Raw genomic sequence first — 20,419 nt, forward strand, 5'->3', positions numbered from 1 at the left:
AAGAAAGTACAATTTTCTGACTTAAAATTCACACAAACATATTCGAACATTCTATAAAAAAAGACCAAATACATCATTCTATTTTCCAAGACCTACTCAAATAGAAGCCAAGCCACCTTTGGTGCTCCACTGAATTTGCTGGGAGGGAGATGAACCATGTAAGAAGGAAGGTAGCTGCCTCGTGTCTTTGACCACCTTGCTACCTCAAACACTGGGGAAACATTGGCTTGTTCTTATAGGTAGAACCTGATACTGCCATGCAGGGGTCTAGCTATATTCACCCAGGTGGGTAATTCACTCCGTGTATCCTGAGTAGAGGGAGAGATGCTCTCTGTGGTAGCCCCTTTTCTGGCTTTGTAGACCACCTTCTCACTGAGGAGTATTATGGGATGCTGCTCCCCAGTGGCTGGTTGCATGGGCATTGAGTTTAACACTGGAGCTGTTAGAATTTGGGTGATGATTTATTTAACCTCTCATTTGTAAAAAAGTGGAAAGGATGCAGTACTAATCTCTGCCGTGTAGTTGTAAGACATAAGAAAATCATGATCCATGAAGTGTTTAGCACTGTTCCTGGTGCATAATAAATGCTAAATAAATCTCAGCTATTCTAGTCTTTTATTATTATTATACAAGACAGGCGTGAAACTACATCTAACCTGCCATAGGCAGCATGTAGGCCATTGAAGTGGGTAAAATATCCTAATATCCACAACAGGTAGACTATGCACATTTTCCCTTGCCTAAAATATTGTAGGAGGGGAAAGAAAGCCAATATTGCTTGAAGAATGCAAATGTACTTTCCCCCTGAATGTCCTATTTTGCTTTTCAACTTTTAAACTCCACTTTATTTCAAAACGTACCCTCAACCATTCCGAAGCATTTTCAAGTTGGAAAGCCTTTTTTTGTTTCACAATAAGCTCAATGCAGGTGCAAACTCGGGGGAGACAGACCTTGGAAATTTTAAGTACGTTGCCATAGCAATGGTTTGCAAGAATGTGTATGAGTTTCATCTTAGCTCTCAAGCATTCAACTGAGTTCCTATGTAGAGGTTCAAATCACTAGGCACACAATGTTTGCCATTCATTGTGTCTTGAAAGGTTTGAAAATGTCTGTAGCTTATTGCAACCAGAAACCACAAAATTATTTCTCTCCCTTCCTCCCTTCCTTTCTATGTATCTATTTACCTACCTATTTATCTATATTCTATGCAAATGTGGAGATGTAGTCATTCATCATCTATTCTTAGCTGGCCAATCCCAGTTTGGCTGCTCTACAGAAAGCTGTATACATAAATTGAACAGTAGTTATTTTCACCATTGTTGCAAACACAAAGATGCACTCCCACTATGAAAGAGCTGTAAACATTTTCTACTGATTTTCACATTAATTTCCTCATTCAGAATTGACATATCGTTAAAGAAGCATGGTAATTATTTAGGGATGCTCAATTAAAGCAAACTTTCAGTGTAATGAATTGTGGAGGATTTTAGAAAAGGGTTCCATCCTACAATGCAGGAAAGAAAATCAAAATATGTAATTCTAATGATTAAAACTCTCCTGTCCCCCCAAATGGCAGCACCGCCACCAACAACAAAAAATACACCCAGAAGAAATAATTTTATCTCATGTGAACCATCAGTACCTCAATTGTTCTTAAATGGTTTGATGCTTCTAAATTGCAAAACCTGTACAGTGGACTTATGATTCATTGCAATAAAATCAGTGATTCCTAAAAAAGCATTTCCCCCATAAATAGAGTCCACAAAACACTAAAATTGGAAAGTTTTAAAGCTCTCTATTTGGAAAAGAAATTGTTCTTAACAAATTCTCTTCAAATTACAAGGCTTTTCAACCTAAAATGGACTATACAACTGAAGTCCATTTAAAAAAAAAAAATCATTCACCACCAAAACAACAACAAAACACCAGAATTTCTAAGAATGGATATTCTTTAGTTTTCCTAGCAATTTTTTTTTTTGTAAATTATCTATCATGATACATAAAATGAGGCCAAAAGGGACCCCACTAATCTCCTGCATTTGGTTACTGACAAAATCTTCACTAAAGTGTTATTAACTATCAAAACCTGGAGTTATTTAAAATTCACTTTCCTGCTTTAACTTTGACCCATCTTACAACATACACACCCATGCACACACAGCATAAGCATTCTCTCCCCCACACTCTTTCACTTAATGGCTTGTTGACATATAGTACTTTAAAACTGCAGTGGCACCACCCTGCCCTCCCCCATCCTAAGGAGCCGACAGCAGTGCTGGAATTAAACAAATGAGAACACAATAATTAGCTATGCAAACTGTCAAGTGGATCTCACAAGAAAACCCAGAAAACACAATGATCAGCAGTTTCAAGCTTTAACAACACTCTACATTGAGCTCCCATTTATTTTAAACAAAAATAGATTAGGCTTTTGAAAAATGTTCACTTCAATTTCTGTGGAAATAGGGCAAAGCAGCTAATGGGTCTTTTGCATCTCCAATCTCTATGGTGCTGATATAGTGGGAAAGTCTCTGATCCTACATTCTTTCCAAATAATTTCTCATCTGCTCTTCTATAACCAGGTTCATCCCCACAGCGAGTAGCATCGGAAATGGTTCCAAAGTGAATAGGAAACAGATCTGTGGGTCAAGTCACATGCAGTGACTCCCCAATTCCCCAAAGCCCCTAAACCATACCTCAATAATTTTGAGTGGTAACTAAATTAAAGTGAGCATTAAAGGCAACTGTGAAAGGGAAAGTAATTATTAAATTGTCCAATGTGTTTTTGGGTGAATGGAGGGGTAGGCATTCAAATCTTTGGGGAGAGTACTGATTATATAATTTGTAGCTAAATCTCTGAATTCTTTGCAGATAATAACCCTTCTCCCCCTAGAAACCATGTTGAGTTTTTATGAAGCAACATGGATTGATTACTTCTATCATATATGCCTTGTCTGAAATACTAATCTAATGTTTACATTGATGTTAAACAGATGAGAACATAATACCCATTTTGTATCCAGTAATAGAATTAGAACATCAGATTTTTAAAAAAATACTAATCATTGTGATGACTTGGTCAACTCAACTACTATCAAGCTTTTGTTTGCTTCAATTCTTTTATTTTTTAAACTTGTAGAACAAGTGCCTACTTCATAAACTGAGAATGTAAGTGGGATTCCTGAAACTGGTCTAGGATAAGATATAGCATTCTGAGATTTCAATAGGAGTTCAATCATTATCAAACCCATTGACCTGGGGCAAATCACTCCCTATCCCAATAATAAGTACATGAGAGTAAATGACCCCTCAGATCCCTTTAAAATGTGATAATCAAGGGCTAATGTGGTAATGGTATAGTTAAGAATTTTGATTGCGATGGTGGTTACAAGAAGCTACACATGATGAAATTGCACAGAACTACACACACATACACAAATATGTGCATGTGTAACTGGGGAAATCTGAATGAGTTCTATGACTAAGAGCAATATCGATATTCTAGTCTTGATATTGCACTATAATTATGCAAGATGTTAACATGGGGGAGATGTTGGGTAAAGGCTTCAGGGGATTTCCTGCATCTTTCTTTACAACCATCTGTGAATCTTTAGTTTTATCAAAAGAAAAGATTTTAAAAATGTATACATGCACACATATATAAGTATAATGATTTTAAATTCATGAAATGGCTCACTACAGCCAAAGATGAAACACCAGTAAAGAGGCCTGATGCTTTCTCTATGAAGTGGAATGTATTGGTTTGAAATAACTAAATTTTCTTCTAAATATGATAGTTTTTACCTGAAACAACTAGTGCTTTTAAAGTAGTTAGAATTTTGGCTATTTTACCATGTTTTGGAGTAGGGAAATTGTCTCATAACAGGTTGTTAATAGTGACACAATTTTTGCTCCATCTTCTGCTATTTATCCTTGAATATGGAATCCTAAGGATTAAGAGACCAAACAACTAGAAATTTCAACAAAAAATATTCCCTTGATTTAAAAAAATATATATATATATAATAAAATAAAACCAACACAATTAAAAAGGAAGTGTCAGGGACTTACTGAAAATTAAATTTCCAATACTTATATCCTGAGGATTCTATAGTTTCTGTCCAATGAGCTACTCCTATGATGAGTAGCCTTACTTTGCATTTCTAAAATCCTGCAGAATCCCGTTCATTGGAGAGTTAAGTTGTGCCCAATATATTTCCTTTTAATGTCACAGAATTCAGTTGATTCTTCTGACCTCCACAAGGTCTAAAACTGTCTAGAGACTTAGCAATTGTGTGCCTTATTTTGGTTTCCAAATTTGATTCTTAAGTGACAGAAATGGGGCAAAATAAAGCAATAAATGCCATTCAATGACTATTAGAGGGAAAAATTGAAGAAAAGAGGAAAATCAAACAGGAAATTATAAAGATAAAAATGAGCAGAAGGGAGGAGAAAATGAAAGAAGAGTCTTCCCACCTATGTTTGGATAGAGGCAGGGTGTCTTATGCCATTTCATAAATGAAACCAGTGATAAAGGTATTTCAGAATTAGGAAAGCAGGGTGAATATCTCACCCAGAGAGATGTGAAATAGGTCTTGGTTTCAAAATTCTCAAAAGAGGTTTAAGAGAAAGGAAGCATAATAAAATCTACAAGTAAAAGTAAGTCAATCCATTAAACCAGCTGTGCTTCAGGACTAGCCAACTAAGCAGTCTTAGGACTTAGCTGTCTCCTGGCAACAAAGACTTCCCTCTTCTTAAATATCAAACCTTGTGACACAGAACAGAAAAGTACCTCACAGAGGACTGCTCTGTCCTTGAACATCTTGCACCAAACAATAGGAGATAAAAACAATAAAGGGAGTTTCTCAGTCACATAATTAAAATGGGCAATGAATGGTGAGTTATCTGATGAAATCCTTTCGGAGGCCATGCATACTTTTCCCAGAGTTAATTTCACCAGGTTCAGTAAGTTTAAAATGGCAAGAGGAATTACTCCCTAGAAAGAATAAAATATATAATAGGCAAGGGGCTAAGAAAGACGCTAACGGTGGTAAATTGGCCGTATGTTCTAGAGCTGCCGCAACAGAATCTAGGCCTATAGTTCATGAGCTGCCCAGGAAGTGTGTGGTCGTCACACCTTCTTTGCTCTCTCTAGTGCCACAGTGCCATGATGCTCTGTAAGTTTTACAGGGTCCAGGGAATGCTTTGAAGTTGAAGTGTTTCAAGCTAAGCCTCAACTATACATATTAGTTTGCACTACAACATAATGATTTCCAGAACATCCACCAAATCCTATGTTTACATGCTGATAATAGAAAAATAATTTTAAAACTCAATCACTATATTTTCCATATTTTAAGAAGTCTCGAAATAACAAACGTCAAAGTTCTAATTTCATTTCCTATGTCTGAGAATATTTCCATGCTAAATATTTCAAATCACTATAGCCATTTACAAGCTTTATTAATTTTTATCAATAAATTGTGAACAACCCTAAAAATAATTTATCCTACAAATCTAACCTTCTGTTGCCAGTATAGACCCACTGTCTTTTTCATGTTTATAGAAAAACTAGAGGTCTGGTGTGCAAAATTTGTGTGCGGGTATGGTCCCTAGGCCTGACCTGTGATCAGGGCCATCTTCCCTGGCTGCCTGCAGCCAGCCCTGCCCCCTGCCATCAACCACCCCCTGTTCCCCATCGGGCAATCAGAGCCTGCAGGCTGGGAGGACAGACCAAGAAGTCAGCTGTTCCCGCCCACTCACCAGCCCCACCCCCGTTGCAGGTCGCCCTGTGTGTGTGGGGCGACCTGTGGGGCTGGGGTCTTGGCCTGGCGCTGCCCACGTCCCCTGCCATCCACTCCTGGTTCCCTGTTCACCATCAGGTGATGGGAACCTGCCAGCTGGGGAAAGGGACCGAGAGATGGTCGGTGTGCCTCATAGTGACTGGTCGAGCAGTCGTTCTGGTCATTTCTCCGTTAAGGTCAATTCGCATATTACCCTTTTATTATATAAGATGCTTACAAAACCTTGTTTTCTGAGGATCTCATTTAGCATTTATTTTATTTTTTCATAAATCTTTATTGGTAATGAGAATTTTTTTCATACTGTGCTGTTGATTGCTTATATTACCACTTTCCTTACTACTTTCATTAGAAGCCACAGTATACCTTATTTCTTAAGTAATCTAAAACTGATTGGTAGATAAGGGACTTTTAGTCGAGAATATGCAGCACTTTATAGAATATTTATTGACATAAAACCTAAAAATACACACAGTAAGTATAGCACTCATGTGGGTAATTGTTTAGTAGATTCAGTCCATGATTCTACACCACAGGGTTCTTATTAGGAATACCAGAGAGGGAATCAGAGTTCTTGACACATGGTAATACATATTTTCACTTACAATGAATAATTTAGCTCTTTTACCATCCATTGTATAAAAAATAATTTGAAATAATTTCAAGGTCTCATGGCAAAGGCGGAAGTTTGAGAACACAAGAAGAACAGGAAACATGGGGCCCCTTTCCTTTGTTTTCGCAGAATTGTGCTTGCTTTTATGATGCGCACACTACAAAAAGTGTCCTCATTTGTCAAGATGGTGTTAAAATGGAAAGATGTTGTTTCTTCTATAGCATTTCCTATTTGCAAGTTTCCAGGATTCCAAACTGCTAATTCTCTGAAACCTACCAGCCTTGCCCATAGAATGCTAATGAGCCTCTGTATTCTTCACTGTGGAATTGGAAAAGGAGCTTTCCCCCTAATTAATGCTACCCATGACTGGAATTATTCTCACACTAGTTTCAATATGAAAATCCCATAAGCAAATCCCAGATGCAAATTTATCTCAAAATTCAGAAGAGATGATGCAATACAATGAAAAGCAGTCTATGTTTGAGGCCACCTGTCTTTCAAACCTTTTTCTTTAAATGGAAATTCACTTTTATTCATACTCTAAAATCATAAAGTATAATAGCTGCAAACCTCCTCAAATGGGGAAAAGTCAAATACCAGAAAATTAACTGGTTGGTCTTCATCACACCATAGCAGTACCACTTTCTCCAGGACAATGTCTTTACATAAACCAGAATAACCTGTTCATAATTAGATAAACTAAAAAAAAAAAAAATAACATGTTGAATTTGATGTGAAGTTGGGGTGGCTCCAAGGGTAGGTCTGAAGTTTAGCAGAGCATTCTGGATGGAGGATGGTATATATTTCACAAGGAAACAGAAATGGGACCAGTTTCAAAATAAAATGAACGTGTATAGGGGTACGGAGAAAAGACAGGTACAAACGAAAAGGACTGCTTTCCTGTTAATCGTTTTTCCTCCTAAAATACTTGGTTGACTGTGTCTGAGTAGAAATCCTGGGTAGTCCAGTGAAGTGTATTCCCTTAAGTATTGGTGGGAAGCAAACCAAGTGATGTTGAAATTTTCCAAAATAGTCTGATAATAGTCATTCAGTGGCATCTATGAAACAAAAATTCTAAATACACAAATAATTTCTCAAAGGGCACATTGGATGTTAATATCTTGGTGGTGCCAAATGTACAATGCTTAAAGACAATGTTAACATTAGGGGGAGCTAAAGGAAGAGCGAATTATCTATAATATGGTTGTAGCATTTGAATATATTTAAATTACTCCAAATTAAAACATTTCCGTAACAATTAAAAAAATAAAGAAGCATATGATCAAATCCTATATATATTACTTCTAAGTTGGCAAAACTGGTATTTATAAAACAATTTTCTTTAAAAAAGATGCAGATACATTCATAAAGGAAATAATAAAGCTAAAATCATAAAAAAACAAGCTACAAATTCCCCCCTTTTGTAATATTTACAGAGTAAAATATGAATTTCATTGGCATGTGTTTGCAAATGTCCTTACATTGTAGACTTTCAAATAAACCAAGCATATACCTTTCTACTTCATCTAATCATTTTAAACACTCCTCTCTCTTCCTGTAGTATTAGAAAGAGTTGATGCATCATTTAGGAAATTGTGAGGTAGAGAGAGAGGTTAAAGTCAGTGTTTATTTTGTTATTGCATCAGAAGCTTTCTGTTTAAAATGACAATCTATTGTGATTTAAATCTAACTAGCTGTGTTTGGAAAATCATAAGGTCAGGAATGTAGGAAACCCTTGTTGCATGGATGCCTTTGAACAGTGACCTAAGCTTACTTTCTCTAGCTTGAGTTTTTGAAAAGTAATCAAGAATTATTCAGTTTGATATTTTACAATTAGATATCATTTCAGTCAGTTCTAAAGAATGTTTCATGAAGTTTTCCATAATTAGTCATTGCATTTTAGACTATTTACTTAGGAAATAATAGTACTATATCAATAACCATTTAAGAAACATAAATAGACTTGTTCATAATTATCACATATTCAAAATTATTTTACTCAAAGCCAGACTCTTGCTTCCTTCATATGCCCACCCACATTCTATTCTCATTTCAGCAGGTACCCTTCAAAAGTAAAATAAAAGATAAAGAAGGAAGTAGAATTGAGCATACTGAAAATCATAGCTGGAGTAATTTACAAACACACTCAATTATGCCATAGGGGCCTGAGATAGTTACACTTACTCCAATGTGTCTTTTTAACTATTGGAAAAATAACTCATCCAAATCATCCCATCAGTAGAAAGAAATCAATTTCTTATTTTTAAAGGAAAACATTTAGCAACCAATGTGTAATTTTAACGAATAAAGAGAATGAGTACAAACTAAATATGTAGGTGATTTTTAAATAAAAAAGTTATGCACATATTGCATTGTTTTTATTAGTTATAGAGCATGAAAACTGGCTTTTAAGAAATCAATACATTTTCCTGAGAACATGTAGAACAGGAAACAACCACTTTGATTAATTTTGGGACCTTGGTTTATATTCGAATACCTTCAATGCCACTTCAGAAGCTAGTATTGGTGTTATGTGTATCCCACTCGATTTGACTGGATGTTGTGTTATCTTTTATTTTGTAAATAAATAGATAACTAGGGCTGCTCTAACATAAGAAACAAGTAGCAGAAAAACATTAGTGTGCCAACTTAGCCCATACTGAACTTTCCTTTCTCCAAACTCAGCAAATATGTGTGCATAAATTAGTTCTATAGGATAAAATAGTTCAGTATTTAATGCTCTAATTTTATGTGCTTGTTCTGATGCTTCACCTGGACTTTTAAGGCAGCAAGTGTCTTATTCTCCTTCGAGTCACCCATGACAACTTGCACAGTTCTGGTATGGGTCAGTCAGCAAGTAGATGTTTTAACTACCAAATGTATAAAAATGCTGACATAGTGCTTATTATTTGCTTTGTCAGTTTCTAGAAATAAAAGGTACACTTCTTGGCAAACCCAAGAGTAACTATTCCCTCTGAAATTTCTAGTTTGTTATAGGTATCCTTTAAACCTATTATTTAGTAGCTAATTATTTAGCAGTATATCATACAGGCACACATATTCATACACACAAACTACAAACCTAATGGATAGGTGATCTACTTAAATCAGGCTAATTGAGAAAAGTCCTGGTGTACAATTAAAACAATGATTTTTAAGCCAATGGGGTGATAAGTGGTCTAGAAACCACTTCTGGTCATGCAAAATAAACAATTATGCAGACAGTTCACACATGGGTAATTGAGAATTGACACCTAAGGCTACGCCTATGCAACTCCAAAATAAAATGATTTTAAAAATAAAAATTCTAGCTCTAGCCGGTTTGGCTCAGTGGATAGAGCATCAGCCTATAGACTAAAGGGTCCCAGGTTTGATTCCAGTCAAGGGCATATGCCTGGGTTTAGGGCTCAATCCCCAGTAGGGGGCATGCAGGAGACAGCTGATCAATGATTATCTCTCATCATTGATGATTCTGTCTCTCTCTCCCTCTCCCTTTCTCTCTGAAATCAATAAAGATATCTTTAAAAAAATAAAAATTATATGCAATACTTTTTATCTGACAATGAAATACTAGTGTTTTGAGATTATAAAGGCAGGCAGATAGTATTATATATGCACAGTATTCTATATGTAATCTATACTTTTGTATATATAATAGATTTTTTCATTATAAGCAAATTTATTTCACCAGAGTGTTGACTGGGAAGGCATTGTCTCTGAAGCTCTAGTAGAGTTTTCAATTTGAAAAATTTCAAGATATCAGCTGCGTGAATGCATTTTCCCATACCATTAATCCCCACTTTACCCATAAGTTTGCTAGTAAATCTAGGCTGTGAACTTAGAGAATCATATTTTTGGTCAAAAATCTGAAATATGCGTAGAGCCAAGATTGGTATCCTACAAAATCCATGATGTTTTAATTAAAAAGCAGTGGAAGCAAAGATGAGAGCATATAGACCTCAGGAGTGATTTCCTTTGAGAATGATTTCTTTTGGTTCCCTCAAATAATATTTGAGTAATTCCCAAAAACTACTATATGTAGTTGTTGTCTTTTAAACTAAATAATTCTTAAAGCAATGGAGCCTATTAACAAAAGACATAGGTGTGAGAAAAGAGTAAGAAAAGAATTAAACTGTGGCCTAATATGAACTATCAAAAATATATATCACAACAATGAAAACAAACATGGGCTATTGATTTTTGGGAAATAATTCTGAGATAGTTATTAATGTTTAAGCATGAAGGTAAACATTTGAGAGGCAAATGCAAGTGTGTAGTGATAATCACATAATGTATGACACAAAAATAGGAAACACCTCTCATATATTTTTGCTTTTTCATTGCCATTATTCAGTTTGGACTTATACTGTCTACATTTGCTAAGGGACACTAGAGAGATATAGATTTATAATAGTTCGTGACTCTCCCCAATTATTCTGTATAGTGGAAATTGCCTATTATTGCCTGTATAATAGGCAATAACTGCTTGATTCTCTGTGCCACAGTGATGAGGGAGATTCCAATATTCACTATCAAGTATATGTAAATAAGATAGCAGTATGGTAACTTTAGTAGAAATCAAAGAAATTTAAAGCCTAAGTATACACAAAATGTATAAAGCAGAATTTGGTGTCATTATACCAAGTATATACATACATATATACTAGTACATAGCTTATTGGAGTTTTTGGGTTTTTGTTGTTATAATATTGAAATCTAGAGCAAATGGCATTTGAGTCTATAAATGACAGGTAAAGCAGCAGAGGAACAGAAGCCTGGACATAGAGAATATGGGGAGTGAGAGAGAAGACCACTTGGTCTAAGTGTAATTAAATATCCACCAACACTCTTCACCTAAGAATTTTGCTAGTGCTCAAAATACTGGAATTAAGAACACTAACTTTGACAGGTCAAAATATTGTTTCAAAGGAGTTATTTTCCAAAAGGGTAGAGTGAAGCTTACTTCTTGAAACATTTAAAGTTGATATAGATAGAGGCTGAAAGTCCTTTGCTACCTGCTTTTTTCCTATTTGAAAACTACAAAGTATTAGCTAAGAGGGCTTTTCCCATCAATTAGCATTCTGCCTACTGCATCCATCACCGTTAATTGATTGCACTTGTAGTGTATAAATGTACCCAGATGCTGTGGGATGAGCGTATTTCATAAATTAAAGGAGCATATGGAGGGCACACAGACAGTAACATTTCATCATAACTATCCAAACATCCTTAATATGCAATACTACATCACTAATTACTATGTAAATACATAAGCCTTTCCCTGGTTGATGTCTTGGTGAGACATTTTCTTGGAAGCTGAGCAGACATGCTACTGTGACCAGACATTTAATACCACTTCAGAGCTCTTCTAATTCTATTTCACTTTGCCCATAAGGAGAATGTGGCTCTTAGTCTATTCAGCAAGTACAAAGTAAAAAGTATTTATTCCATATCATTGGGCTATCTTGCTCATGAACACCAGTCAACCTTCCAAAATATACATATTTATCCGATATGTATATAGGATAAATATACATATTGGATAAATGCAGGCTCTATTTCTTTCTAAAAAAGTTAGAGGGAATTTGCGAAATGAGGAACATTTAGTGGACCCTTTCATTAATTTCTAAGAACAGGGCATGGAGGAAAAGAATTGCAGAAAGTATAAGAAATTGGCTTAATTCTTCAGCTCTGGGGAAATTAGCATATATGACCTGAGTAAATTATCTTTAATGTCTCAAGGTACAGCAAGCAAAGGTTTTCATTCTCTTATGTAGGTCATAGTTATTTCTCAAGCCAAGGTTCAAAAGTCAAAAGAGACATGCAACATGAACATTCTCTCCTTCAACAAGGTTGGCCAAATAAACGATTACATGAGCCATGGATGCACCATGGACCAAAAGATTTATCTTTAAACTTTTAAAATTTGTATTTTATTGGTACACTGTGGCAGCGTGATTTTGATCAAATTCGGTTGTACGTAGGACTGGAAATTGTGTCTGTGCATATCATGGAATTCTAAAAGAATCATTCAAATTATGAAATTCCAAAGGTTTTGTTTTCCCCCCACTCCTATGACCTTAACTAGGCAAAGGCTGTGCCCAGTTTCCTGGGTAGTTGAGTGACAGAAGGCTTGATGGAGGATGCTGGGAGATTCATTTCATTTCAGAATTTAAACTGGGCATTGGTCAAGTACCCAAGCTTCATGACAACATCAACACTTTAATGAAACATTCAAAGTTATTTTAGAAATGACTATCTATTTGTAAGCCAGAAGTAAAATATCAGATTAGTCAACATGATCTTTATATTTCCAGAATTGAAAGCTAATTTAGGGAAAAAGTCAGTATGCCCTATAGATGTTTGAATCATCTGAGGTCCAGGTAAGTAAGTTTAGTAGTACTGCCATATTTATATTTAGATACCACCAACTTAACTAATACAATAGCTTTTAATTTCACTCCTACTTTTCCTGAACATGGTAAAGAGAAAAAGGTTACAACAACAAATACACCATTTACAATCTGGCAAAGCAACTTCAATTCATGGGACTTCCCTAATCTATGGTGCAGTGGCTACCTAATTGAATGAAAAATAGCTGTCACAACACACATAACATTCTATCTCATAACTGAAAGGAAGATGCAATCAGAGGTTCCCTTGAAAAGAATGGCCAGGCTTCCTCCACTATTAAGCAGATCATCCCCCACTCTCCTCCCACTTTCTGATTTGCAGTCCCTTCTGTCCTCCATCTGCTCCGCCTCCACCTATTGTCTCCACTCACTGGCAAGCAGTGCCAATCCCATCTGGCCATGCTCTTGCTTCTGCTGCTCTAATTCCCCTGGGCCTAGGAAATATTTGAATGTTAAGGCATTTTCCCTCTTCAGGAGAATGAGGACGAGTTAGAATATCAAAAAATCCCCCAAAGAATTCACACACACACCCAGACAACACACACACACACACACACACACACACACACACGGCATGCACATGACCTCTCTCGCATACACAAACAGCAGTTTTACAACCCTCTCCTAGACTAAAATAAATAAATAAAATGCTTTTAATTTTTTTTACCTCAGATGCATTTTAAAAATTTGAAATCTTACTATCTTTGAAATGATCCAAATTTATATTTCAAAAATATAAACACAAACACTTTCATTGATCCCAGACATGCATTTTTTTCAGTAAGCAGAATTAGTGTAAATAAACGTTATGCAAATCTTACCATCATGAAATATTTCCATTAGTTAAGCACATTTAACCATTGCTCACAAATACATTTTCTGTTGTATGAAACATACATTTAATTCAGACATTCCACCTTTACAAATTCTCAGCGGAAACCTCACTCTGCCGCAGAAGCATGCACGGTCAGAATTTAAGCAGAGTTAGGCAAAATTATCACCAAGTCATTAACAACAACAAAGCAGTCTGCGAGTCTTGAAAGCAGCTTTTATTCATGCTTTTACTTGAACCAACTTAATGCATAAATACATATAAATACACATACACACACTTTTATTGTTTTTGCAACAAGCATGCTAATAAAAAAAACAAAACACCACACTTCTGAAGCTCACATAAAGCAGCAAACAAAACTAGAAGCAACCATGCTCAGGGTTTAAGGACATTTAAAAATTTAAAACGACCTTTCTACATCTCATATAGAGCATGCATACATTTGACATGCAATCTCCAAGAAGAACTAGTTTAATATAAATCTTAAAATTAGGTTATCCAAAAACAATTGATTCTTAGTCTCATTATGCTTGCTCTCAGGCTTCTGGTGTCTTAAACCCTGCATGCTGCAGTTCTAAGCTGTGCTGAGCAGCGGCTGTGACAGAAGAAGCTACCTGCGAGTTTTCACAGTGCCATCTCATATCCATGTCTGTCTGGCTACCCTGCGTGCTTAGAGCTTTTTTCTTAATTCTTAATGGAAATCCTAGGAAATTTAGTCCATCCTCTGAAATCAATACTGGTGACAGGAGAGCTCCCTGACTCAGTGGGAGATCAAGATGATAAATTGCCTGCGCATCAGCCTGGCCTATCAGTGCCCTGCACACAGATGGGCGAGAAAATACACAGAAAAGGCTCGATCAGTCACGTGTCACAGAGGAGCCAATGACTGACGCTCTGCTGCAGGAAGGGATGCTGCAGTTCCGTCTGCAGCTGAGGAGGCTGTTGGTACCCAGCCCAGCCGCGCCCCACTCAAAAAGTCTAGGCAGTCCCTGCTGTGGAATTTGCTCTCCAGCTGGGACTGAAGAGGGGAGTGGGCATGCCATTTAACCCTCAACTCAAAGACTTATTTCCATGCACAGGGAATTTTCTCTATATTGCTTTCTAATCCAAAGTGATTGCCCAACAGAAGAGAAATTATATATATACATACATATTTTATATCCCAGCCATTAAACTCTATGTGCTTCTTTTCAGACGATTATTGTGTTTTCACTTAATGTGAAATTACAAACCTTAAACTGTGCAATTAGCACACAGCCCTCCTAACAGAATGGCATCAAAGCTTTATAATTGTAGTTATAATTTTATTTCCAACTTAATGAATGACATTTTTTTCGATGCTCGCATTTATAATGAATATTTTTATGGGATGATTTTATAAAATTAATTATGCAACATTAAGAAGTATATTATTATGCTTTTTTTGCAAATTAGACTGTTTCTCTTTAAGGACTATTTAAGTCCCAATGAATATGACATTTTATCAATCGCTAAAAAATAAAAGCAAACACCAAAGAGAATATGCATCTGTTTCCCTAAGCATGAAGAACAAATGTGTTATTCAGTGATGGAAATATCTACTTATCTTTGCCATTCCTCTGAAATTTAAAACAATTATTTGGTAAACAAAGGCCTCACATCTGGAATACCATATGGAAAAATATCCCCAATACGTCTGCTTGCATTGATCATCCTGTGATAACAGACATGTTGTGCAGTTCTTCAAGGTAACTGAGATGATTATATCTAGTCTGACAGGGAAGATTATAAGTGATGAGACCATGGTGTATTTCAAATGACAGTATCAGGGATTTTTTTTTTAAATGATAAAAAGAAACATTGAACAATCTTCAGAAATGATATCTATATCAGAAGGGTATTTAGAAGCACTTCTCTTTGTTCTTCATTGCCAAGATTTTAATTATATCCAAGCATTTTAAGGGTTAATTCTGACTCCTTTTAGAGTCATCCAATACTACTTAGGGGGGAAAAAATCTGAGAATAAATTCTAATAGGTGTGCCATCATAAGTAAATTGCTACTGAACTTTAGAATGCTGAAATTCCAAAGTGCATTTTGTCTTGGCAACTATTTTTTAAACATATTCCTGAAAGACTGAACCCTGGCAAGTTATTTTATTTAATTTATTTTTTCCAGATTCATTTCCACTCTTTCATTTAATAATGACTATCAGAAAACAATAAAGCATTTTTCTTTAAAATACATATTGTTTTGTGCCCATTCTACTTATTTGGCCTATTTATTCCATTACAACATAATCATTAATAGTCAAAGGAAAAATGAAGGCTCAGAGCACTTCTAATAAAACATCAAAATCAAACCTGTTCATTGCAATATTGTAACAGCCAAAACCTAGAAACCACCTAGTCACCAATAATGAACTGATCAGATAAATTATAGTAGAGCCTTATAGTAGAGATATTCTACGGCTGTAAAATTTAATGTGAAAAATTCAAATATGCTTATATGAAGAGCTATCTAGGATATATTGTTATTTAACGAAAAATTAAAATTACACATTTTAAATTGTTTAAAGGCTATATACACACATTTTCACACACAAATAGTTGAATATGCAGAGGATATTTCTGTAAATACATAAAATATTAGTCAATACTGGCTATATTTCGGGAGGGGAGCTGAGATCAACGGTCACAGAGTCTTATTAGTGCCATTTTATTCACTGTTGTTATCAAGTCTATATTCTACTTTTCTCAATTAAAATAATTAAAGTGATGGCATCTACATTCATTTAGGTTTAGAATAAGGTGATTGGTAGTTGTTTTGAGCAAAAATGTTGAGGGGAAACAAAGTGAGTCAGGGGGAAGGGTGACCTGCTGCTTTTCAAAGAAAATAGGGGAGGTGTGGGCAAGGAGGGAGCTCCCAGGTAGAGGTGCTGGCAGCCTTAGCCAAAACATACACATTATCTTGCCTTTAATGCAGCAATGATATCCTAAATTAAGCTTCAAGTTTAGCTCTGCCACTTCTTGCTAATTGTATCCTGCTGAGAAAAAGAAGGCTAGGAGGGGTTAATTTTCCCAAGTTTGGGTATTAGCCCAATAATTTACTCCCCAGTCCTTCTCCTTCCTACTTCTAAGAATCAGAGATAATTTAGGTGAATTGTCACTATAAATTGTGAAGCTCTTAACACAGGTAAATTTTTTTTTTAATTCAATGACAACATAATCATCAACAATCAAACACTATTGAATGGTGTAGGGCTAACAACCAAACAAAATCCATTTTGTATGCGTGTACTAGTATGTGTGTTTCCTACCCAGGACAAGCTTATAGATTCGATCCTTGACTTTTTTGTTGTTGTTCAGATTCCAATAACTTTAAGAGATACAAACTTTTAAAGAAGTTAAACTGTCCAAATCAAGCCAAAGGCTTATGATTTTTATTATTACCAGAATTTTATTGTACCCCAAATTATTTTAAATCAGTTTTATGGAGGTGACTTTGCCCCCAGGGGACATTTGACAATGTTTGGAAACATTTCTTAGTATCACAACTGGGGAAGTGCTACTAGTATCTAGTGGTTAAGAAGCAAGAATGCTGCTAATGATCCTTAAGGACACAGGACAGTCCAAAGAGTTATGTGGCCCTAGCGTGACTCACTGGTTGAGCATCGATCAACCTATGAGCCAGGAGGTCACGGTTCAATTCCTGGTCAGGGCACATGCCTGGGTTGCAGGGTTCATCCCCAGTGTGGGATGTGCAGGAGGCAGATCATCAATGATTCTCTCTCATCATTGATGTTTCCCTCTCTCTTCCTCACTTAAATCAATAATATATATATTAGATGTCCATAGTACTAAGATTAAGAAAGTATGCCCTAAATACTAGGCTTTTATACCTTAAAAAGAGGCTTAAGAAAAGTGTCCTGTACTGTGATGTATATATTTAAAGTGGAAGCACATAAGTTAAAATGGAGAAGTGATGAGGACCAAGGACCAGGACCTGAGTCTCTCCAAGTTAACAAATCACTGAGAAAAGAAAGACACAGCAAATGAGAATGAGGAAGGAGGAGGAAAACTCAAAATATGGCCTAACTCTAACCTGTAAACCTATGGCACATACTGGTAGTGTGTTAGAAACATTAGAGTAACTTGCCCATATGCTGTTGATTGGTCAAGTAATAGGTGTATTTTATTGGTTTAATTTAAACAAAGGATCTGAGAAATTAACCTCATTGAAGTTAACAAAACAAAAGACTTGAGGTCCTCCCCGTTTGAATTTTTAAAGATGTGGCCAGAAAAGGTACTATTTACAGGGATCACAGGAGGGGCTATCTGAGGGGATATGTGAAGGGGAGGGAGCTTTTGTGACCCTTACATTACAGAGCTTAGGCTGTGTGTGGTTGTAGGCTACTTTATACTCCACAAAGGTGGGCTTGTAAACAGGGAAGTGAACAAATCCTATTTGGGACCATCCCTTCTCACAGCTTGCTGAGGTGGCAGAGTGCCACCTCTCACCCTAGAAGCTCTGCAGCTCTTGTCCCCAGCCCCCGCCCAGTCTTTCTATCCATAAATGAGATTTCTGGGAACAGAGTTCTCAGGACCAGCTTCAGGCATTCCCCCTGTGACTGCTGTCATGCCAATTGCCACACTTCGCCAAACCTGTGGCGTTCAGGGTCAATGCAGCAGAGCTAAGATATGGAGCCACCTGGAACACTAGGACAATGGGGCGGCTTCAAGCCAAACTAATGCTCATTTTGACAGGGAAATATTGCAGGAACGCAGCTGAGAGAGTGGGGAGAGAGAAAGAATGAGAAAGGAAAGAGTTCAGAAAAAAAGAGCCACAGATACCACCGCATTCTCTGTGGTGAGGGAGAACATGACATGTTGTAATTCTCTTAAAACTAGACAGATTTTTACAACTCCATAAGGTTTTAAAACTGGCAGAGTTCAACTCCATTTTACAGATGAAAGATTTTGCTGCAGCGAGGTGAAGTAACTTGGCTTAAAATAAGGAAAAGTGGGATTCTTTGCCATTCTAGTCAATGGGGAAGTTTTCAGATGCTTTCAAAAATCATCATAATTATCAAGCAGAGTAAGACTTGAGGAAGGGGAGTAGTTGATGTCAAATAAGAGCCAGCAAAAGGCTCTGAAGCCTCCTCCTTCCCTCATTGATACTGGATTAAGGCATTGAAAGCTATTGCTATTCAGGAAAGGGTCTGATCTCCAATGCATATTTATAAGATATGAAATACAAAGGAGAAGCTTTGCGTCTCCTCCTTTTATAAGAATCTGAGGGGCTAATGAAGATTATTTTTAAAAAAATACAAATTCCCTTCTCGGTATTTGCATCACAGTCTTCATAAATGGGAAGTAGGATGTGTGGTGACATTTAAAGTACATATGGCAGGGAGTAAGCTCTAGCTGTGAGAGAATATAGAATAGAGAAATATTCTGGACCATTTTTCGTTTGAAGAGAAGGGGAAAATAAAAATGGTTGAAAATCCACAGTGAATGATCTTAATTTAAAATTTTTATTATTTTTGCATTCTATCCCCTATAATGACAGCCCTAGTATGGAGCTATGGAGTAACATTAAACTCCAGTTAATTACTAATTTAATATTTGCAAGAGATAGGAAGTGAATTAACACCTAAGTGAGCAAAATTTCACATACTCTAAATTTTATGTATTTTTCTGCTATTCCATTCTTGTGGGTTTTGTTTTATACACTGATTATTTCTCTAGGTACATATGCCTTTTTAAGAGTAAAAACACAAACAAAAAACACTGCCTCAGATCATCTTTTCAATACCATTATACTCTAAAATTTATTATACTAATGTTAAAAATAAAAGAAACTGAGACTCCAAGTGATTGCATAGCATCTATAGCAATGAAACTAGTAACTGCAAATCTACTGACTAGATATCAAATGTTCTTTCCAAATTAGAACTTACAGTTCTCTAGAATAGTTGTTCTCAAAGTAGTGTGTATAAGAACCAAGAAGGAACATGTTAAATATCCAGATTTCCAGGCCCTTCCCTAGAGACTGATTCTCTGACTTAGATGGATCCCCAGAGTCTTCCTTGTGAATAAGCAACCCATCTCCATATTTTAAGGACCTTAGAATCAAGTTGGAGTTCCAAATTCAGAATTCTTTTCAGGAAAAGCCATATCAACAGGATATCTAATGAACACAAATGGGAAGTATTTTTTTAGAGGAATAAAATTAAAAGTGGTGTGAGTAAAGTTCAAGAGATAAATTGGAACAGAGAGCATTACCATAGTGAAATAGAAAAATGCAGGTGCTTTAGAGCCAGCCATTAAGGGAGAGTTCCCCAAATTGGATTTTACAATGTAAACAATATTTTAGGTGAAAATACTTTCTGAGCAAGAAAGGTTAATGTGCATGGAAGAAATGTGCAAATAATAGAATTTAAAAGAATTGGATGACCCTTTTATTGCCACAGATAGATATGGCCCTTGGCTGAATTAGACCCTACCTCACTGCTGTGATTAGAAACCATGACACCCAGGCAGGGTCCTTTCACATATCCTAAGAATTCATTTGCATTGAGACATGTTTTCTCAGGATGGCTCTCTAGACCTCTGGAGAAGGTAAGCTTTCTTTTAGGAGCTCAGAACCCATTGAAATCATATCACAGCTCCCCTAATTGTTTAAGACAATGAATCCACTGGAAGAAATCCCCAGTCTATTTCATGCACAACAATGACTCATGAAGATGAACTGTGAGCGCACTTTACAGAAATCCT

The 20,419-nt window shown here is 36.2% G+C and overlaps 1 protein-coding gene across 25 annotated transcripts in view; it reads right to left on the reverse strand.

Annotated features, from left to right (window-relative positions):
• The window catches only part of NRXN1 (neurexin 1), a 1,006,580-nt gene that overhangs the window by 33,433 nt on the left and 952,728 nt on the right, over positions 1-20,419 (reverse strand). Inside the window, exon 1 of one of the 25 annotated variants that reach the window (XM_070429208.1) lies at positions 14,277-14,438. The exons of the other annotated variants lie outside the window; for them this stretch is intronic. Coding sequence (XP_070285309.1) covers positions 14,277-14,309 — 33 coding nt within the window. The 5' untranslated portion in view covers positions 14,310-14,438. Of the gene's footprint in view, positions 1-14,276; positions 14,439-20,419 lie in introns of those variants that run through there. 25 annotated transcript variants of the gene reach the window in all.

The sequence above is a fragment of the Myotis yumanensis genome, unplaced genomic scaffold (genome assembly GCF_028538775.1).
Source record: "Myotis yumanensis isolate MYYU_CA2020_CCGP unplaced genomic scaffold, mMyoYum1.0.hap1 SCAF_11, whole genome shotgun sequence".
Lineage (NCBI taxonomy): Eukaryota > Metazoa > Chordata > Mammalia > Chiroptera > Vespertilionidae > Myotis > Myotis yumanensis.